Here is a 24,359-nt window from a genome sequence, read left to right on the forward strand (position 1 = left end):
TTGATTCTATAATAAGGAATTAGGGGGATTGATTCCACCTTAACTCAACTTAACTCACTAACGCCATTTAATCGTCAGTAATCCGAATTGAACTGCTACACAGAACAATTGGTTCTTCCTAATCCCTAATTACACATGACATTTCTACCAATTCATAACTAGCATGTGAACGATTAAACCCACTCTCATGGCAAATTAATCGTTTCAAGAGTGGAATAGAAAATTATTTAATTTCTACGATAATCGGAATCAAGCTTTCATCAAGGCTTCTCAACCCCCTCTAATGGAGGTTTAGCCGAGAATCATTCCGCAATCATTTCCATATGAATCTAAACCAAACATAATATCAAGATTCGAAATTTACTAATCTAAATTAAACAATAATTAAATTCTAATTAACAACTAAGAAATGATAATCAACAAGAATTAAAACTAGATCTAATAGATTGAAATAACAAAAACCGAAATGACAAGAATCATCACTATTTTATTTATGTAATGAATGATATTCAATGATTCAAGAAATTAATCTAAAACAAGAAATTGAAATTCTAAAACTAAGTTCTAAAACTCATTAATGGAGGCTAACTAATCTAATTCTAATCTAGGTCTAACTATCTACCATTAACAAAGAGTGAAGCTTTGGTTTTTATACATTCAGATCCAAAAATCGTGCATGGGCTTGGAGCCATGTTTTGGGCCAGAGAATCAGGCCCAAAACCCAATTCTTTCAGTCCATAAAGGCCTCTTCAGCTGCAGTTGGCTTCAATAGAGTTTTCGTCCACTTCTGCTCCTCTGATTGGGTCAAGGCTTGGACCATTGGAAATCTCTTTCCGAGCCGGTCGTTTTGACGTAAGGTAGGCCCAATTCCGAGGTCTGAGTCCAAAGCTATGGTCTTCGGAAGTTCTGTTGACCTTGTACACTGTTTCTGCCCGCGTGGATTTTGACTTTTCATCTTTTGACCGGGCTTTACAGAGGCTTTGTCTTCTTGAAAATTGGCCTTTAATCATAGAACTCCTTAGCAACCGACCTTTGCTCCTTTATCTCGCTAAAGTGGCACATTTCTGCACATAATGGACTTTGAAGCCCGAAAAGCATAAAAACACGTAATCAGTATTAACTCTTAATTATTACTCACATAATTGGTCTAAAAGTATGATTATTAAGGGGTTAAAACTACAGTTTTAGGCTCTTATCAAATTCCACTCAGCCCCAGTGAAGCCCGACAAAGCCTAACTAGAGCCGAAGTTTTCAAAGGAACAAAACCAATGCAGAATGGGTCCACATCTAAAGAAGCAGCAAACTTCCGAAACTCACATCTTTCAAACCTGGACGCCGACTTCGGCTAGTGAACTGCCAAAGCAACCAGAGAGATGAACTCTACGCAAAGACAGAAAGTTGTAAAAATGTCAAAATCCATGCCGCCACTAGACACACCACGTGGACCCACTTTGCGGCCCAAAAGGCATGATGAGTCAGCATAGGTAGGTGGCAAGTGCCACCTTGCAAAAAGAAAAAACACATATCAATTCAATGTTTGAATTGAATTGGCTAAAGAACAAAATATTAATTGCAAGTTTGGTTTCGTAAACAAAACTTTGGAAGGAATACAAACAAGAAAAAGACAAAAACCAATTTAAATCATGTCAACACAAAACTTTGTATTTCAAAGTTTTGAAGGTATCAATTTGAGAAAAGGCCAAAACCTAAAATGAAGGGGGCTTCACGAGAGGAAGCCAGCCTATATATATGAGGGGGGACCTTACCTTTTTTTAGCTTTTGCTCATTAGTTAGTTAGTTTTAAATATAGTCTGTAGCTTTCATTCCAGTACATAGTTTACATTCCGTCATTTTCCCTTCCAGCAGCTTCAGTACTGTAAGTCTTTCTTCTTAATAAAAGTCATTTCATTTCAAGTTTAATTCCTGTTATGCATTTACTTATTTATTGTATACAGCAAGTTTAATTATTCATCCAATGACCATGAGCTAAACCGCCCGCCCCCCCTTCATAGGGAGGGTTATGATACTCGTGTGAGAATCCAGATTGACACTATAATATTCTAGAATAACTACTTAGGAATTAGATGTAGGTTATACATCTGGTCCCAAAATGATTGAGACTGTACAAGTTTGGAGTGCTGATGCTCCAGAACAGTCTCGCGAGAGACCCAAAATGTCTCGCTATGGTGTCAAACAGCTCTCCAATTTGTCCAGCTTATGTAAAATCGAACCAGGAGCTGAAATGATATTCCAGAGATGAAATATTAGTTCAACTCCTTATGCTAGTGAGATGAGCTCAGAGATGCATGCATCTCACTAGGGATCAATACTCGACGTCATCTCGGGTTTGTCTATGAACTCGGGACGGATTAGAGCTGTAGTGAAGTGGTAGTATAACTGTTGAAACTGATTCTTGCACGAGTATGGTTAACCATTTCCCTATTTTCCTATCTCTGTTTATTTACGTCAAAATTATCGTTATTAATTTACGTTACTTGCCCCATTACCATTAATTTACTTAAACCAACTAAATAACCTAAAATGCTACTCACCAAAAGTTGTAAATCCAGTTGTAAACCTTGTCGAGCCCTAAGGTATGGACGATCCCTTACTCGACCTAAACGGACGACTAACGGATTTTGGACTTTGGACTTTGGTTTTCGGACTTCAGACTGTGGAGTACGGACTTAAGTAAAACCAAAACGGAAATTAACGTTTTATCAGGCATGCTCTGACCTCTTAACAACAGTACCTCAACTTTTTGCAGTAGCTTTATAATGTCATACACATGTTATTTCATATCTCGTTTTGTGTATTCTCTCTATAATCAAGACATGAGATTCTCACAACTCCATAAAGTCCTCAGTCTCAGCCCATTTCTTCGTATTTGCGTTGATTTCGGTAAAACCATGAAAATAGACTAATCAAATGAACTTATATTAATTAACTACACAATATAACATAAATATGGGCATACATGTGTAGCATTTATGTTATTATTAGTCATCATGCTATTTCACAGTTCTTTAAAACACTTACCACCAACTTCTCCAAATTTTGTTTCACGCAAAAATGATTCTTCAACAACAACCGTTTTAACGACATGGTAGGGTACTATAACATCTACACAAACTTTTTGTCAACCACAAGTTAGATTCCAAAACACCCATATATGTTACTTAAAACTTGCTCATACTGCCAGTAACAACCAAAAGCGCACTTACCATCAACTTCTTTGGTAACAGGCAATTGGGATGATTCAGCATAATCATTCTCCACAACTTCAGATCGTCCAAGCCAATATGCACAAACATATATGTTTCAAATACAACTTTGTAAGGAAAACACCATATCATGGGGATTTCTCTAAAATAGAATGCCCGTTTATGGACATGTTATATAGTGTCGTCATAATCTTATATATTGTCGTGCACAACCTATATAGAGTTATATATAAGCTACCCACAACCAAGTTAATACGCTTAAATTCAGAAGTTTGTTACGACACTCTATAAGCTCTTAAATCCACTATATTAGCTTCCAAAGGAACTTGTCCGTTTAAGAGAAAACATGCCTATTTAACAGTTAACAGTTGGCAGACATATATATCTTGTTTTACTTGCTTTCGAACTAAACTTCCCCACTTACCAACACCTCCAACTAACCCAGTATCGGGGACAATGGATGGTTTGCCCAATTCAGTTTCATGCAATTGAGATGGTTCATGAATATCTGCAAAATGATTTGGTTAATCATCGGCATATTAGTTTCGATTGAATCCATTCAATAAAGAACATTGAGGATCGCAAACATACCTTCTCTTATCGTATTCTCATAAACAAGTGATGAGCATGATTGTGGGACATCCTCCTCCATCTTATCTTCGTTCTCTTGTCTGAATATCAACAAACTACCTTCTTCAATATTTTTCTTCATTTGCACGTCCATCATCTCGATGAAATTGTTCTCATCTTCAACTGTGCAAGTGTGTCTGGAAACTAGGAAGCTAAATCGAAGAGGTTTGATCTTCGTTACTTGTTCCAAAAAAACTTTGAAGTCACCAAAACATATGTTCATACTGCAAGACCTAAGCTTGGTTGATCCACCTACATATGTCACAACTCCACTGCCAAAAGTTCTAACATTACCCCCCCCCCCACTTACAAATAAAATGTCCCTTCTGGACAACTATTGTGTTGTCGTTTGCAGCCACTTTACTACCGTCAGAGCCCATTGTAGTGCCTGTTATTACCAATTAGTATCGTTGTCTTATTTTCTACTTCCATTCATCAAATACTAAAACTTTCATTTAAAAACCTCTCTAACATTCAAAAAATGACAACCAGAGACAAAAAGATGAACCAATTACTGTCTTTTGAAGAGAAACCATTAAGTTGTGAATAGTTTCAAGTATGTATACAACTTTTGCATGAAGTCGATGGCACTGTACTAACATTCCATGCTACTAAACTGGATTTTTCAGAATGTATTTGATGGTACTGTACTCTAATTACTTTTTTAGAGACAAAAAGATGAACCAATTACTTTACAAGTTAAAACAGTCATAAATCAAAATACTCTAGTGTGGAGACTTTAGTTAAAGTTTCAAACTTTACTCTAAAAACACTCCAAAAACTAACTTTTAACTTAGGATGTTAATGTTGCACATAAATGAAACACATTTATGACCAAATACATCATTAATGAGCCTATATATCACAAACGTTAAAGAATCAGGAGTCATAAAGTAAACAATTTAAAGCAAACATTATTAATGCTAGAATTTAAAGTGTACCAAGAAGCTTCAAAAGACACCTCGACTAAACCTTCTAAGAATCTGTTGATGGAAAAACGTTGTGCACTTGGGATGTGTGCAATCAATTTCGGAATAAATGATGAAGAAGAAGAACAAAGGCAACCAGTGTTCAGTCCAAACAAGGCCGAGATATTCCCGCGAGATATTTCTCTCCCATGCATTTAATGCATGCAATTAGGTGTCATTTAGGAGGGGTACAATTGGAATTTCAATTCGTACCTATAAAACTTAACTCAGGGTCCGATTTGGTAAGTTGCCCATATATTAATGTATGAACAATGATTGTTCATACCTCATGTTGAGGTATAAACAATGATTGTTCATACTCCAATATGATAGGTGTAGGAACCGTTATTTCAGAATGCAAATTTCTATAAACCGCAAAAACCCACACGCAGCGGAATTAATGGGATTCACAGTTTTGGATTGGAAAATATACCTGTAGATCTGGCTAATCTAACTCTGAGAATCCAATAGCTATGAATCCGAATCAACAATCAACCCTTTGATCTTCTGTTGTATTCCTTTCAATAGATTGGACATTGTGTGGGCAATAATCTACCAACCCCCTTCTTTCTCACAAAGCTAGATCCAATTTTGGATCTATCTTTCCTTGCCTCTCTTTTCAATCCAGAGTGAATAGTAATTTTGGCCAGGAGAGAAGGGATTCTATTTATAGGCTACAACAGGGACCATGAGGAGAAATTAGGGTTGGGCCTCCTGACAAGCTTGGGCTTCCCATGTTCGCCCAGAATATACGGCCCAAGTCCATCAACAAATGGCTTATTCCACTAAAGGCCATTGCTGCACTACCGCCCTAATCCCAAATTTCATGTCAACGTTTATGGGCTTCATATTATATACTTGTTGATCTCTCCGTGTTTAAGATATCAAATGTCCGTTGATTAAGTCAAGTTACTGACAACTACATTAATCAACTTCTTATGTCCTTGAGTAGTACCACTCAACCTCATTGTCATGTCGGAATAAATCCACCTGCAGGGTTTACATGACAATCCTTTTGAGCTCCTCAAGGGGACATCATCAACCCGACTTCTTGCGGGACACGAATTTCTTCTATAATCAACAGCACACCTTACATACAATGTCATTACCCAATTCATCGAGTTTGTTGATTCACAAATGAATCTCACTCATTAATGATTTAAAGCAATGTACAATGCACGTAAGTACCCGTTATTATATCCAGATTAAGAGGATAAACATCCATAATAATAGAGGCATTTGTTCTCTTATATAGTCAGTATAAAGAGAAACAACCTCACTTGGTCTTGTTCAATACACACAAAGTGTACTAGTGTAATCCTATAGTCAAGATAGACTAATACCAGATTATTCTATAACCGTACCAATGGTTTGTCCAAATCTATCTAGGTTGTGAACAATTACTTATACTTTATAAGGTACTGATGATATGATCTTCTATTTTTCCACACCATATCATTTACAACATAAAGTATTAGACACATGCATATAACTAATATGTATAACATTTGCCCATATGATTCTCATTCAAAATATAAAGAATTAGAGTTAATACAAAAGTAATGCTTTTAGTATATAACCCTATCAATAGGTGCAAAAAGACACATAAATATACAGCGTTAGATGCTTCACTTCTTCCATTTGATACAAAATCTATCTCCATACGAGTAATCCCCAACAACGAAAACAACAAAAGAGAAAAACTTTGGCAATTATAAAAGTGACGATAATAATCTTTTTATTCTTGTGTATTTTGTGATAACGTTCACGGTTGCCCTAATAGAAGTTTCGCCAAAAGACTTTTTCATCATACCAGTTTTGAGCTCCCAGTCATACGATGAGTATACGTGATCTTCAAGAATCTTAGAGATAACAAATTAATTTTAATTTGAGTTGGTAAAAGACACCAATAATAAAGTAGCTTCCGGTGACTTTTGCCTAGGGAATGCTTAAACTAACTTTAGTTGATAAATTCAATAGGTTCATCCTTTGCAGATGGATCAAAATTCAATTGTAGAAGTAACCCCAAATTTTCTACGCTCAAAATAGTTAGAAGTGTGCCCACATGGTAAACCAAATAGGTTCCTTGACATATTTTTTTTATTTTTGGTATAGAGTGACAGAGATAGTCACAATACAATGCCGAGACCAATGCTGATTATCGAATGTACTTGGCATGTGAGTACGTGACTTAAATAGAACACAATTCCACACCTTAAGTTTTCTGAGGTGTGAGACTCATCATCTGCACTTGTCTTTCCTCTTCTTCTCTTGCAAACTCTATACCTAGGGATCAATATGGTTAACAATATGGGGCCAGGCTACAGGATTATATACATGCAAAAAGTAGAAGTCTAATGTACGAAGGGCGTTATATTAGCTCATCGAATTTGGATGTACATGCAACTGCATGACAAATGCAAAAAGTTATGACAAACGTGTTGAAAATTGACTAAAATTGGGTGAACCCCCAAGATTTCTCCCATGTCCATCTTCACTTGTAACAACTTATATTCAAGTTGCATAAATACGTGTAAATTGAGTGTAATGCCTAACTTTTTCCAAACAACCATCAAAATCAATGGACACATGGTTGGACTGGAATAGCTACATATAAGTAGGGACTTATCATTACTTCATTCTTCCTAGAGCTCTTCTAAAAGGATATTAAATGGGAACGAGTGTCATTCCTAACAGTACGTTTATATAACCACATGGATTTTGGAAAATAATGAAATAGTGTTGGATTTTGTATTCAAATAGTTTTTACCACCTAAGCCTTACCAAATGCATTACTACTCTGCTTTTCCCTAAATTATACTCAAATAGTCACGGTGAACACTGATCATAAAGGTAGTCTTATATTATCTTCAACTGAACCAGTTTTCTCATAATCAAAACAACTAGAATAACTACTCCAACAACTGCAAATGGTTTTTGTTCTTTTACAACTTATCATACTCCCTAATTCACGTGCAAGACTGAATCACCCAGTCCCTTCAAAACCTCTTAGTCACAGTTTTGACAGTGTAAAAAAGAGCCTAATGTATTTGTTTTCCTTCAAAATTCTACAAATATTTTACAGGTTCTAAAAGCATATTGATCCATCCAAAAATTAAAATTAAAAATAAAAAATAAAAATGAAAAATCCACCAATTTCCATAGAGTAGAAATATTATCATTCTAAAACAATCATCACCAACAATTATCACCTTCCAAATATGCGCATCTAACTACTGAGTCCAGTCAGCCCAAACAAGCTACCAAATGGGTGAACTCCAATATTTTAGATATTCTAATGAAAGAACAAAGATGGACATACAAGCATGTAGCCATGCAAGGCCATAACAAATCCATAACTATCAAAATTGTCAAATTTAAACAAATTATGATAATTTTCGTCCCTATTAGTTCCATAACCTTCACTCAAGCAACTCTAGAAGTAAAAGGTTAAAATTGTTGTTCTAATATAATTATGCAATAAGAAATTTAAATATAACTTCTATTAACACCAAAAAATATATTTATATACAAATCTATTAAAATTAGGAAACATACAATCTGCAAAATTAAAAAAGTTTAAAACAAAAAACAACACTTTAATTTAGGAACTAATCTTACCCAATTATATTAGCTCATGGAACTTGTTCTACGACTTCCAATCATCTCTTTGAAAGCTTTACTTCCCATTATATTATCTTCAAACTGGCGTGCGAAAGGATGATTTTTTGGAACAAGTCTTCGCTACTTATCAAACTATTTCTTCGCATTATCAATCTGTCCTAACAAAGTATAACAGGAGGCCGGTCTCACAGCGAACAGAGATCTAAAGGAAATAAAATATAATTAACAATATTGTACCATATGTAACTTTTCATCTACCTGATCTTTGTGAGTGATTAAAAAAAAAATGGTTATGGGAATTATTTTTCCTCCCGATTTGTCCCACTCCCTGTTCTTACTAAGAGGTGCCGGCAGTCCAAGCGTGGTATATCTTTACGTGTTCACTTCAGAGTTCAGAGTATCGCCATGAAAGTTTTAATTTTGCATTCCTTTGGCGCCTTCACCAGTGAAGGCCCATTAATGGGCCCATAAACAGATTATTTGGGCCTTTGGGTCACAACTCACAACAACAATTAGTACCGGCACAAAAACAGTACAGGGTTTGACAACACTCACCATCTTCTTCTCTCTCAGGGTTTTAGCTCTCCGCTCATTTCTCTCCACTCAAAAAAAACACAAGAAACCAAAAAGCAGTGAAGAAATGGAATCAACAACCATATTCAATTTCAAACCTCTCCACTTCTCTCTCAACCCCCATCCATTTTTCTCAAAACCCATTTCCTCAATTTCCCTCCTCCCTCCTTCAAAAACCAACTTATTTCTCAAAGCCTCCTTGAAGAACCATCACATTCCCAAACAACTCCCTCTCCTCAAAACCACTTGCATGACTATTGCAACAGCTGCCCTCTTCTTTTCATCCTTCACTAAACCCTCCATTGCCACTCCTATCCCTCAACCTATTCCAGAACAAGAAACCGTGCCCGAAGACGAGCAAGAGAAGATATTAGAACAACGTTTGAGTACTAACCCAGAAGATGTAGACACTTTAAGGTCCCTTATGGAAATAAAGCTGAAAAACCAGAACCTTCTAGAAGCAATATCCATAGTGGATAAACTAGTCCAAATTGAACCGTTGGAAAAGCAATGGTGTCTTTTACGTGCTCATCTTTACAGTTATAGTGGGGAAGTTGAGTTAGCGAAAATGAGTTTTGAGGAAATACTTGAGGATGACCCGCTTTTCGTTGAGGCGTATCATGGTCTAACAATGACAGTATCGCAAGGAGAATCTGGGGAATTGGAGATTTTAGTGAAGAGGATTGAGAATGCAATGGGGCAATGTAAGAAGCAGAAGAGAAATGAGGATTTGAGAGATTTTAAGTTGTTGGTTGGGCAGATTAGATTTATTGAAGGGAATTATGTGGATGCTTTGAAGGTGTATCAAGAACTTGTGAAAGAAGAACCGAGGGATTTTAGGCCGTATTTGTATCAAGGGATTATATATACGTTGTTAAGACAGACTGATAATGCGAAGAAACAGTTTGAGAAGTATCAAAGACTTGTTCCGAAAGATCATCCTTATGCTAGGCAGTTTGAAGATAATATAATGGGAAGTCAAGCTTTCAGAGAGATGATGGGAAATCAGAATGCAAGCTCTATGAGCTAATATGGCTGGTAAGATTGGTTCTTAAATTGAAGTGTTGTTTTTTTGCATTCCCTTTGTTTAATGGATTTTTTTTGTTAGTGTAAGAGGCAGTTGTTTTTACTATTTCTTATTACAGATTAATATTATTAGAACAGCAATTTAAGCTTTGTAGCTACTATACAGTTGCTTGAGTGTTAATTTTAAGGAATTAATATGAAAGAAATTATCAGAATGTGGATTGATCTAGTATGATTATGTTCCTACGCTGTGGAATTAGGTAAGATATTTTGTTGCTTTAGGATGGATTAAGTTGGTTTTAGGAAAACAAATGCATTAATCCCTGTTTTAGACTGCCAATACTATATGAGAGGTTTTAAAGGCACTAGATGATCTAGGTTTTTAATAACAAATAAAGCATTTGTGCTTGTGGAATTAGTTATTCGATTGGAAAGAAACTGGTTGTCAATGGAAAATCATATAAGCCTACCTTTTATAGGTCAATATCGTGATGGTTATGCTCAGAGTTCACCCCGAAAGTTTGAGTATACTTGACGAAATAGCAGAGTAGTAAAGCATTAGGTGCTAGGTGGCAAAGACTCTACTAGAATGCAAATTTCAACATGTGGTTAAATAGATACTAATGTGTAAATAACAACTATAAAAAGGAAAAAAAACAGAAAAGGAAAGAAGAAGAAAAAGAAATTGAGTGATCACCAAAGTTTCAGGTATAGCTACCTGACAATTACATGTTGGACAGTTTCCTCAGCCTGGCAGGACATGAGGACATGAGTACATGACACCAATTCGCAGTAGAAGCCTTTTTTCTCAGATCATCAGTAGTTTGTCCTTTGAGTACTGAAAATAAATGGTAATCGCGGTAAGTCATTATGATATGCACAAGTATTGGTAATTACCTATGTTTTCTGAGAAGGAGTGAAGTAGATGTAATGGCCAGGGCATGGATCCAACATACAAATGTTTCAACACCTAGGTGATATTATGTATACACAGAGAAGGTGGATCTTCGTTCAATCATTCTTTTGAGAGTTCCCTTAATCCAATAGCATTATGCCATTCCTTGTGAATATGTACATATTTTTTGAAAATCATCTTCATGCCAGTACTTCTTTGTGAACTAGACCATGTTCCACACTGCTAGAATTGTGGTTTGATTTCTTCAATATAATTGCAAGTTTAGGTTTGGAGTTTATGCTTTTTTGTTCCTTTTTTTTTTCTTAGTTCTATGAAGTTTGTTTTCCCACTTTGCTGTGGCCGCTGAAGTATTTACGTATTTTTTCCATCAACCTGGGAAGAATTTTATTCAAAAATCAAAACCACAACATAGCATACCCATTTGATAGACGCCTTCACACGTCTTAGAGAGCCATGGTGGGACAAATTGAGAAGATTCTTAGAAGATTTATTCGGTGTGGTGATAATGAAACCTCCAAATTCCTTGTGTGAACTGTGAGAAACTTCGCCTTCGAAGAGACAATTTTCCCTAGAGACCGTGAGTCTAGAAGTGTTTTACATACCAATTCAGCATTAAGGGGAGGAAGTGCAACATCTTTGGCATAGGCTAATAACTGACAAATATGGTAAGGTCTGGCAAATGTTTTTTCAAACCTCCTTGCAACTTGGGGTGGCTCTTTGAAGAGGCATGCATTATCGATGCAAGTTTTTCAAAGATTTTCGCTTTGAACCCTGCCCCAACATTTGTATTTCCTTTTGGGAGGACATTTAGGTTGCAAAATTTGGTCAAATCTATTTAGATTCTGGCAAGAAAGCACTAACTGCAGGCCACATGGAGTGTTGTAATGGATGCTGTTCTATGGCATGGGATCAACAACCGACGTGTTGCATCGGTTTGATCGCTATCTCTACTATTTACAGTGAGGGCATGAATTTTGATGATAATAATATAAGGTGTTACCTTATTAGATTTGGGAGAAGATGAAGAAATATATGTTAGAATCTTTCATGACGTGTTGACACTGCATGGAGGTTCTTCAAGTGCACGAGATATTGGACCATTTCCACACCATTGTCTTCATGAAACAGAAGCATTCAACTTCGAGTGGACCTTTCTTTCCACAAAAATTCTTCATCAAAGGTCAAGATCTCAAACAAGCTATGACTTAGAGGGGCGGAACAACGGAGAACGATATTTGATTTTTGGGAGAAGGGAAGGGGGGGGGCGGGTTTGTCCTCAACAATAAAATGTGGAGAAGAAGAGGAAACAATAATGTGGAGAATGATTCTCATACCTTAGAAAACTCATGGTGTGAACTTGTGTTGAAATTAAATGATGTGTCAAGTACACTCTAGAGAGTTAATTACTCAAACAATCTACGGAGCACTTTTTTTAAAAGGATGAAGGAACCTATTTAGTATCGTTTGAGCATTTATCTCTCTTTATCACTCATTGAGATGTGAAGGTTTGTTAGATTCAACTAGTATTGTTCTGCATGTATCATTATAGCCTGGCCTTGCATAACCATCTTGTGCAGAAATTTCTGTGTTTCCTCTACCAGTACTCTATTTGCTTTGCAAGTTTTACCCCCTAAACAACCATCAGTCAGCCAAGGAGTGCCCTCCATACAAGTCTGCACTCATAGACATTAGGCTTGGAGTATGGAGTACCTTTTAACAGATCTAGATAGATGAGGAGTCTTTAGTCATAGAGAATGTCTGTCGAGACCATGAGATACTGGACCCTTTCTGCAAGTCAGTCTGCAATCTCTCTTTCGTGGCCCATATACATCCTCTGATAGACTAATGTCCATATAAGAGAACCCTCTGATTGCGGTCGGCATTGTCTTACCATGCTGGTAATTTAATTTACCTTTCTCAGCTCATGATGCATCTACCAGGGTGTAGAGACTGAGTGCTTCATTAATAGTATGGTAAGGACCCGTAAACCTAAACCACATCATCTACCCATTTGGGCCAATTTTTCTTGCACTAAACATCCTTTGTGATTAACTGGTTATTGGCAGAAGCATTAGTCTTCTTCATAGTGGATTGAAATGCGTGATTAGATGAAAACCTAAAGGGTGCTTGCTTTCATGTCAGATCTCATAACTCTTCTTCTTTACGTGTATTAAGTTCCAAAGAATTTATTTTTTGTGCTGTACCTAAAAGGCTTGCATTAGCTCATGACTTAAACTCCTTTGCCCACCATAACAATTGCTTCCTAAGTCTTCATGTTCAACTAAGGATGGCACTTTAAACACATTTTTAACACCTGAAGGTTGAGCCATTCACGACTCATCCCAAACCACCTCTCTAAAACTCAGAACCCACTCTCCTCTCTCTTTCAAAACACTTGCATGGCTATTGCGACAGCTTCCCTCTTATTTTCTAACTTTACCATACACTCGATTGCTACTCCAATCCCTCCACCCATTGTCGAAGAACCAAACGAAACGATACCCAACGAAAAGGAATAAGACAAGATAGTGGACAACATTTGAGTACTAATCCAGAATATATTGACACTTTAAAAGCCATCATGGAAATAAACCTCAAAAACCAAAACCTTCTAGAAGCAATTTCCATAGTCAACAAAATAATCCAAATCAAATCATCCGAAAAGCAATGACGCTTTTTATGAGCTCGTCTTTAAATTATAATGGAGAACTTAAATTGGCAAAATTGGGTTTTGACTTCTAAGGAAATATTTTCGGATGACCCGCCTTTCGTTGAGGCATATCATGGTCTTGCAATGACGCTATTGCAAGCAGAATCAGGTGAATTGGAAATTTTAGTGAAGATAATTGAGAATGCAATGGAAGAGTTTAAGAAGGAAACGAGGAATGAGGATTTGAGAGATTTTCAATTGTGAGTTAGGCAGGTTTTTTATTGAGGGGAATTATTTGGATGCTTTGAAAGTGTATCAAGAAAGAGAGGATTTGAGAGATTTAAGATTGTTAGTTGGGCAGGTTATTTATTGAGGGGAAGTATTTGGATGCTTTGAAAGTGTATCAAGAACTTGTGAAGGAAGAGGTGAGGTATTTTACGCCGTATTTGTTTCAAGGGATTATTTATACATTGTTAAGGCATACGAACAATGCGAAGAAACTTTGATAAGTATTGAAGATTTGTTCTGAAACATCATATCCTTGTGCAAGGTAGTTTGAAGATACTATAATGGGAAGTAAAGTGATGCATGGGCATGGAATTAATAGTATTTAGTTTAGTTAGTTTCTATTTTTATTTGTTATGTTAGTAGTAGTAGTTTTCTATTAGGACTATAATTAGAATTAGAAGTAGGGTTTTATTATATGAATGCATCTAGGCTTTCAATGTGAGGTCGGTTGTTTTGGATTGTTTAATTAAGAGATTGAATTAAGAAAATTCGGTTTCCTTTGAAACCCTAGTTTTTAGGTGTTTATCAATTTTATTCATTGGTGTTATTGATTCGAAGTTGTTTCCGTCTTCGTAATACATCATAAATCTTTCAAAGAGATGATTGGAAATCTGAATGCAAGTTCCATGAGCTAATATGACTGGGTTATGATTGGTTCTTAAGTGTTGGTTTTTTGTTTTCCTTTGTTTTTATGTTCCATGTGGTATTCTTTTCGTAGTTATAATGGCTTGGTATTTTGCGTCAGTGTTAGAGGAAGTTATACTTACCATTTTTTATTACAAATTAATTAAAGAACTTCAATTTATGCTTTGGAGTCACTTCATCAATTGCCTGAGTGATAAGTTTAATGAACTAATTATCTGCCCCTGCATGTTATCATGTATGCCCATTTAAGTATTTTCATTAGAAAATCTTAAGTTTTAGTTGGTAAAAATTTTGGACTTGGAGTAGTTTTGGAGGGTTTAATGTTGAGAGGGGATACTTGTTAAGTTGTTGGTGTGGTTTGTCCTACTATGATTATGTTTCTACTATGTGGAAATTGGTGGGAGCTTTTGTAATCTTAGGATGGATCAATATGCTTTTAGAACGTCTAACATGTCTGTAGAATTTTGAATGGAAACAAATGCATTAGGCTATGCTTTCCATGAGAAAGGTATGAGTAAGAGGTTTTGAAGGGAAACAAATGCATTAGGCCCTGTTTTCCTGGCCAACGCAACGACTAAGAGGTTTTGGGACTAGGTTAGACTTGAACATGAATTAATGAATAGAAGAAGTTGTAATTTGTTCTCATTATGATGCTTGAACATCTCAGACTCATTGAATGACTGAGAGCACAGAGCTAGTTTGATGAAAATCTATTGGCAAAACTTCCATTAGGCAACCATGTGTGTTACAAAACACACAAGAAAATTAGGAAGTTATTATTTTCTCGTGTAATTATCGAAATATATCTTCCTTGTTTGTGCCATTGTTGTTGGGGATTAATTTATGGAGATGGTTTTGTTATCAAATGGAAGAAGACAATCATGTGATTCTATATGTATCGTCTGTACTGTTGAGAATTTTTGCTGGAATGTATTTAGAAGACAACAATTATTACTGTTTGTTGCTCGCCTGTCCTAATTATTTGTAAAACTTTCTGCTTACGTGATCTATCAAGAAACAATATCTCATTGCCTATTGATCAAGAGTTAGGAGGTTGTGCCGAGGTCTAGGGATCAAATCCTACCTTTAGCGAGAAAGGGGGATTTAAGGTTTAAGTAAATTAACTATCCGCAAAAACAGAAGAAAAACAAGAATCCATTGCCCCAAGGTCTTGCACTTTGTTAATTTATGATTTTAGTATGTAATTTTTGGTAATAAATGGGAATATAAAAAGACAAGTTACCTGAATGGTTGAATACCATCAGTCAGTCAAGAAGTGCTCTCCATACAAGTCTGCACAAAGGAGACAGTAGGCCTTGAGTATGGAGTGCCTTTTAATAGATATAGATATGCGAATGCGTCTTTAGTCATGGAGACTGCCAGTCGAGGTCCACGAGAAATTGGACCGACTTTCAATGGTTTTGTAAGGCAGTTTGCAATTTCTCTTTTATAGTCCGTATACAACAATCCTCTGCTGTACACGTAAGGTAGCCCCCTGATTGTTGTCAGCATTGTCTTCCTCATAGGAAGAAATTCATTCCGAATCTGTTCTTTTCATTGGATAAACTGGCATTTATTTATTTATTTCTTTTTGACGACTTTCTTTTTTTGGTTATGTTTTTCTATTTTCTTTAATAGTGTTAAGCATTCGAATCTGTTCTTTTTCATTAATGCATTTATTTAGCATCCATTTTCTTTAAAAACCAATTGGCATCCAACTTATGACAAGTGGAGAGGCCTAAGAATATTTATAGTATCTTGCAAGGCTTCACACTTTCCATATGGGACTATAACAAACAAATCAATATCCCTTATCCCCCCCTTCACGTGTGGGCATTACTTGAGCGTAACACGTAGACAACACACTTGAGTGGTATGGGTGAAAACATGTTCCTCGAGCCAAACACAATAGCCTGATTTGATAATATCTTAAACATTATCAACATTCAACTTAAAACCAATTGGTGATAAGGAGAGACTTTAGCAAATAAACATCCTGTTGTTTTTTTTTCCGCCCAACATTTGGCCCAAACATAAATCATTAATCACATATTATATAAAGCCCAAAAGGGCAAAACCCCATGTCCCGTCAATACTTTAAAAAAAAAAAAAACCATCGAGCTGTACAGGGCTCCAGACTTGTTCTCCACGATTGACGACTCCACTTCTCCTCTCAATCTCTCGGTCTCTGCAATTCTCCAAAGTCTCTCCAGTTCTCCAATTTGCACTCAACTCCTATCTCTTTTAACAATATACCTACAACTCCCAAGTAAGTAGTAGTCTTTTCTTTACTACTTTAATTAATTTATACATATTAATTTCTTAAAACTTTAATCATACTTATTTGCAAAGTAAGTATTTTTTAAACTATTCTATGGTTTTATACTTCCATTTAATTCCCTTTTCTTTTAGTTTGAGATGACTAAACATTAATAGATATTATTATGTATGTATTTTGTGTGTAAGCTGGGGTTGTTGTTATTTTTTAATTAATCATATCATTGTTTGACTGTTTGTGAATTTTAATTGTCACTTGTCAGTCTGTCATCATTCCTCTGAATCCTCCGGCTAGAAAGTATCTTTCTGGCTCTGAGAAAAGGAAAAAGAAGCAAAGATTAGACAATACCGCTCAATCCCAAAGGGGAGATATACTAAAAAATTTTGGTAACAAAGGACAAGTAGAAAGTTCAAGTGAAACAATGGTTGACATCGAACAAAAGAATGATGATGATAATGGAGAGCATGAACTGAACGAAGATGTTGAAGCTTTGGTGAATAAATATGTTGAACCCTTAGTGAATGAAAATGTTGAACCTTTGGTGAATGATAATGATGAGCCTTTAGTGAATGACGATCTCGATCTAGATACAAATGAGAATACATAACATGTACCTGTCCACTACTTTGATCTAGCAAATTGAGATAATATTGATCAAAATCTTAGAGATTTACTTGTCGAAAAGGGTCCTATAAGAATTACTGATGTTGATTTTCCCAAAAATCACCTTGGCAAACATTTCTCTTCAAAGCATTACACTCGAATAATGTCAAATGGATTTTAAAAAGATAGAACTTGGCTCGTATATTTTGTTTCTTTGGACATGGTCTTTTGTTTTTGTTGTAAGTTGTTAACACAACGCGCGAACACTTCTCAATTGGATAGTGAAGGCGGGGTATTGTGATTGGCATAACCTAAGTAGAAGGCTTTTAGAGCATCAATCATCTCCAGAGCATCTTCTTTATTGGAATAGTTGGTATGAACTAAAGAAGAGATTTGACAAGAATGAAACAATTGACAAAAAAATGCAAGAAGAAATCAGTAAAGAGAGGGAACATTGGCGACAAGTGTTACTACGAATACTTGCTTTAGTGAAAGCACTTGCTAAAGGTAATTTGGCTTTTCATGGGAAGAATGAGAAGATTTATGATGTGAATAATGGGATTTTTTAAAGTTTAATTGAAATGATTGTTGAATTTGATCCAATACTGAAAGAGCACATTCGGCGCATTCGAAGTAAAGAAATCCATTATCATTATCTTAGTAACAAGATTCAAAATAAGTTTATAGAGTTGTTAGCAAGTGAGATGAAGAAAACCATTGTCCAGAAAATCAAAGAAGTCAAGTACTTTTTAGTAATACTTGATTGTACACCGGATATTAGTCATGAAGAGCAAATGTCGTTTGTGATTCGATTTGTAGATGTTACATCAAGTTGCCCAAAGGTTGAAGAGTTCTTTTTAGGATTTTTTAAGGTGGATGACACATCAGGACTGGGCCTTTTCGATACACTAAAAAATGTTTTGAACACTCTTGACCTTGATATTAGTGATATAAGAGGGCAGGGTTATGACAATGGATCTAATATGAAAGGAAAACACAAAGGAGTTCAAAGTAGACTACTTGAAATAAACCCTAGAGCCTTATACACCCCATGTGGTTGTCATAGTCTGAATCTTGCTCTTTGTGATATGACTAGCTCTTGTTCAAGAGCTATATCTTTTTTTGGAGTGGTTCAATGAATCTATTCATTATTTTCGTCTTTCACAAAGAGGTGGAAAGTGTTTAAAGATCATGTGAAAGATGTGAAAGCCCAAGTCAGGTCTCTCACTAAAGTCGTTATCAGCAACACGCTGGGAGAGTCGCGTAGACAGTGTTCGTGCAGTTAGACATCAAGCTCCGAAAATAAGAGATGTGTTGGTTTACTTGGGCTGAAAACAGTGACGATCCTAAAACAAATAGTGAAGCTGAGTCACTAGCGATATATGAAATTGTGAGTTTTGAGTTTTTGCTTGCCATGGTAATTTGGTATTATTTACTTTTAGTTGTTAACTCTGTTAGCAAAAACTTTCAAACTGAACACATGTAGATTGATGTGGCCATATATGAAATAAAAAGACTTATTTCTATTTTTGAGATGTATAGAGAAACCAGATTCGGAGAAGCAATGACAAAAGCTAAGGATATTGCAACTATGATAAAAATTCAACTAGTTTTTCGTGAAAGGCAGATCATTCGTAGGAAAAAAACAGTTCGACGAGAACGTTAGTGAAGAAGTGACACAATCAACTGAATAATCATTTCGAGTTAACTACTTCTTATTCATAGTAGACCAAGCTCTTTTTTCATTCAAGAGTAGATTTGAGTAGTTCGAAGTGTATGAGAAATTTTTTGGGTTCTTGTTTGATTTAGAGAAGTTAAAGGTTGCAGATATAAATAGCTTAAAGACTTCTTGCATTAATCTTGAAGAGTTTTTGAAACATGATGGTGTTTCTGATATTGACGGGATAGATTTATTTTCAGAGTTAAGAATCATGAGAGAAATTTTACCAGATAACACAAAGAAAGCAATAGACATGCTAAATCATTTGAAGTCACGGGATAACTGTTTTCCAAATACTCGGGTTGCATACAGAATTTTGTTGACTATACCAGTTACCGCGCATCTGCAGAAAGAAGTTTTTCAAAGCTGAAATTGATCAAATCTTACCTTCGGATCGAGCATGTCTCAAGAAAGATTAAATGGATTAGCTATGTTATCTATTGAAAAGTCTTTAGTAGAAAAACTTGATTATGAAGACTTAATTAGTGATTTCACAACTAGAAATGTAAGAAGACTAGCTTTTCAGTAGTGCTTAGTTTTTGTAATTGAATTTTGGTGTGAATTTGTTGATGTTAAGCACACATTTGATTCCGTAAGAGTACCAAGGAATTTGGACTTAATTTTTAACAAATAAGAAAAAAAAAAAAAAAATTGGCTTATGTATTTTTCATCATTTATTGGCAGATGCCACACTTTAGGATCTCGCCTAGGGCCCCCCAAAACTCAGGGCCGCCCCTGAACACATGGTACAATATTGTTAATTAAATTTTCTTTCGTTTAGATCTTTGTTCGCTGTGAGACCGGCCTCATATTATACTTTGTTACGACATACTGATAATGCGTAGAAATAGTTTGATAAGTAGCGAAGACTTGTTCCAAAAGATCATCCTTTTGCACGCCAGTTTGAAGATAATATAATGGGAAGTAAAGCTTTCAGAGAGATGATTGGAAGTCATAGAACAAGTTCCATAAGTTAATATAATTGGGTAAGATTAGTTCCTAAATTAAAGTGTTGTTTTTTGTTTTAAACTTTTTTTTAATTTTGCAGATTGTATGTTTCCTAATTTTAATAGATTTGTATATATATATATATATATATATATATATATATATATATATATATATATATATATATATATATATATATTTTTTTTTTTGGTGTTAATAGAAGGTATATTTAAATTTCTTATTGCATAATTTTATTAGAACAACAATTTTAACCTTTTACTTCTAGAGTTGCTTGAGTGAAGGTTACGAAACTAATAGGGATGAAAATTATCATAATTTGTTTAAATTTGACAATTTTGATAGTTATGGATTTGTTATGGCCTGCATGGCTACATGCTTGTATGTCCATTTTTGTTCTTTCATTAGAATATCTCAAATATTGGAGTTCACCCATTTGGTAGCTTGTTTAGGCTGACTTGACTCAGTAGTTGAATGCACAGATTTGGAGGGTTTATTGTGGGGGTGGAGAGGATAATTGTTGGTGATGATTGTTTTAGAATGATAATATTTCTACTCTATGGAAATTGGTGGATTTTTCATTTTTATTTTTATTTTTAATTTTAATTTTTGGATGGATCAATATGCTTTTAGAACTTGTAAAATATTTGTAGAATTTTGAAGGAAAACAAATACATTAGGCTCTTTTTTACACTGTCAAAGCTGTGACTAAGAGGTTTTGAAGGGACTGGGTGATTCAGTCTTGCACGTGAATTAGGGAGTATGATAAGTTGTAAAAGAAGAAAAAGCATTTGCAGTTGTTGGAGTAGTTATTCTAGTTGTTTTGATTATGAGAAAACTGGTTCAGTTGAAGATAATATCAAACTACCTTTATGATCAGTGTTCACTGTGACTATTTGAGTATAATTTAGGGAAAAGCAGAGTAGTAATGCATTTGGTAAGGCCTAGGTGGTAAAAACTATTTGAATACAAAATCCAACACTGTTTCATTATTTTCCAAAATCCATGTAGTTATATAAACGTACGGTTGGGAATGACACTCGTTCCCATTTAATATCCCTTTAGAAGAGCTCTAGGAAGAATGAAGTAATGATAAGTCCCTACTTATATGTAGCTAATCCAGTCCAGCCATGTGTCCATTGATTTTGATGGTTGTTTGGCAAAAGTTAGGCATTATAGTCAATTTACACGTATGTATGCAACTTGAATATAAGTTGTTACAAGTGAAGATGGACATGGGAGAAATCTTCGGGAGGGGGTTCACCCATTTTAGTCAAATTTAAACACATTTGTAATAACTTTAGGCATTTGTCATGCAGTTGCATGTACCATCCAAATTCGATGAGCTAATATAACGGCCTTCGTACATTATACTTCTATTTTTTTCATGTATATAATCCTGTAGCTTGGCCACATATTGTTAACCATATTGATCCCTAGGTATAGAGTTTGCAAGAGAAGAAGAGGAAAGACAAGTGCAGATGATGAGTCTCACACCTCATAAAACTTAAGGTGTGGAATTGTGTTCTATTTAAGTCACGTACTCACATGCCAAGTACATTTGATAATCAACATTGGTCTCGGCATTGTACTGTGACTATCTCTGTCACTCTATAAAAAAAAAAAAAAAAAAAAAAAAAAAAAGATGTCAAGGAACCTATTTGGTTTACCATGTGGGCACACTTCTAACTATTTTGAGCGCAGAAAACTTGGGGTTGCTTCTACAATTGAATTTTGATCCATCTGCAAGGGATGAACCTATTGAATTTATCAACCAAAGTTAGTTTAAGCTCTCCTTAGGCAAAAGTCACTTGAAGCTACTTTATTATTGGTGTCTTTTACCAACTCAAATTAAAATTAATTTGTTATCCCTAAGATTCTTGAGGATCACGTATACTCATCGTATGACTGGGAGCACAAAACTTGTATGATGAAAAAGTCTTTTGGCGAAACTTCTATTAGGGCAACTATGAGCGTTCTCACAAAATACACAATAATAAAAGATTATTATCGTCTCTTTTATAATTGCCAAAGTTTTTCTCTTTTGTTGTTTTCATTGTTGGGGATTACTCGTATGGAGATAGATTTTGTATCAAATGGAAGAAGTGAAGCATCTAACGCTGTATATTTATGTGTCTTTTTGTACCTATTATATTGGAGTATGAACAATCATTGTTTATACCTCAACTTGAGGTATGAACAATCATTGTTCATACATTAATATATGGGCAACTTACCGAACCGGACCCCGAGTTAAGTTTTGTACCAAAATCGGCCCCCCCCCCTCGTAATTCATTCCAAAATAGGACGTGGAACCCACTTTTGGGGGCCCATGTAGATTGCCATATTTGCCCTTATAGCTAAGACGCAAATTGTCATATTTGCCCTTATAGGTACGAATTGAAATTCCAATTGTACCCCTCCTAAATGACACCTAATTGCATGCATTAAATGCATGAGAGAGAAATATCTCGCGGGAATATCTCGGCCTTGTTCGGACTGAACACTGGTTGCCTTTGTTCTTCTTCTTCATAATTATTCCAAAATTGATTGCACGCATCCAAAGTGCACAACGCTTTTCCACCAACAGATTCTTAGAAGGTTTAGTCAAGATGTCTTTTGAAGCCTCTCGGTATGCTTTAAATTCTAGCATTAATAATGTCTGCTTTAAATTGCTTACTTTATGACTCCCGATTCTTTAATGTTTGTGATATATAGGCTCATTAATGATGTATTTGGTCATGAATGTGTTTCATTTATGTGCAACATTAACATCCTAAGTTAAAAGTTAGTTTTTGGAGTGTTTTTAGAGTAAAGTTTGAAACTTTAACTAAAGTCTCCACACTAAAGTATTTTGATTTATGACTGTTTTAACTTGTAAAGTAATTGGTTCATCTTTTTGTCTCTGAAAAAGTAATTAGAGTACAGTACCATCAAATACATTCTGAAAAATCCAGTTTAGTAGCATGGAATGTTAGTACAGTGCCATCGACTTCATGCAAAAGTTGTATACATACTTGAAACTATTCACAACTTAATGGTTTCTCTTCAAAAGACAGTAATTGGTTCATCTTTTTGTCTCTGGTTGTCATTTTTTGAATGTTAGAGAGGTTTTTAAATGGAAGTTTTAGTATTTGATGAATGGAAGTAAAAAATAAGACAACGATACTAATTGGCAATAACTACCACTACAATGGGCTCCGACGGCAGTAAAGTGGGTGCGAATGACAACACAATAATTGTCCAGAAGGGACATTTTATTTGTAAGTGGGGGGAGGGGGGGGGGTAATGTTAGAACTCTTGGCAGTGGAGTTGTGACATATGTAGGTGGATCAACCAAGCTTAGGTTGAACATATGTTTTGATGACTTCAAAGTTTTTTTGGAACAAGTAACAAAGATCAAACCTTTTCGATTTAGCTACCTAGTTTCTGGACACGCTTGCACAATTGAAGATGAGAATGATTTCATCGAGATGATGGATGTGCACAGGAAGAAAAACGTTGAAGAAGGTAGTTTGTTGATATTCAGACAAGAGAACGAAGATAAGATGGAGGAGGATGTCCCGCAATCATGCTCATCACTTGTTTATGAGAATACGATAAGAGAAGGTATGTTTGCGATCCTCATTGTTCTTTATTGAATGGATTCAATCGAAACTAATATGCCGATTAACCAAATCATTTTGCAGATATTTATGAACCATCTCAATTGCATGAAATCGAATTGGGCGAACCATCCATTATGCCCAATACTAGGTTAGTTGGAGGTGTTGGTAAGTGTTGAAGTTTAGTTCGAAAGCAAGTAAAACAAGATATATATGTCCACCAACTGTTAACTGTTAAATAGGCATGTTTTCTCTTAAACGGACAAGTTCGTTTGGAAGCTAATATAGTGGATTTAAGAGCTTATAGAGTGTCGTAACAAACTTCTGAATTTAAGCATATTAACTTGGTTGTGGGTAGCTTATATATAACTCTATATAGGTTGTGCACAACAGTATATAAGGTTATGACGACACTATATAACATGTCCATAAACGGGCAGTCTGTTTTAGAGAAAGCCTCATAATATGGTGTTTTCCTTACAAAGTAGTACTTGAAACATATATGTTTGTGCATATTGGCTTGGACGATTTAAAGTTGTGGACAATGATTATGTTGAATCATCCCAATTGCCTGTTACCAAATAAGTTGATGGTAAGTGCACTTTTAGTTGTTACTGGCAGTATGAGCAAGTTTTAAGTAACA

At 35.4% G+C, this 24,359-nt stretch overlaps 1 protein-coding gene and 1 pseudogene across 1 annotated transcript; both read left to right on the plus strand.

The window, feature by feature from the left end:
* Positions 1-8,952: 8,952 nt before the first annotated feature.
* Positions 8,953-10,260, plus strand: LOC147481485 (protein SLOW GREEN 1, chloroplastic-like). Its single transcript, XM_086578074.1, has one exon. The coding sequence runs from the start codon at positions 9,087-9,089 to the stop codon at positions 10,047-10,049; it is 963 nt and encodes a 320-aa protein (XP_086434200.1). The 5' UTR covers positions 8,953-9,086; the 3' UTR covers positions 10,050-10,260.
* Positions 10,261-18,006: 7,746 nt separating this feature from the next.
* On the plus strand, positions 18,007-19,515 carry LOC147481486 (uncharacterized; annotated as a pseudogene).
* The last annotated feature ends 4,844 nt before the right edge of the window (positions 19,516-24,359 follow it).

The sequence above is a fragment of the Coptis chinensis genome, chromosome 8 (assembly GCF_015680905.1).
Source record: "Coptis chinensis isolate HL-2020 chromosome 8, ASM1568090v1, whole genome shotgun sequence".
Taxonomy (NCBI): domain Eukaryota; kingdom Viridiplantae; phylum Streptophyta; class Magnoliopsida; order Ranunculales; family Ranunculaceae; genus Coptis; species Coptis chinensis.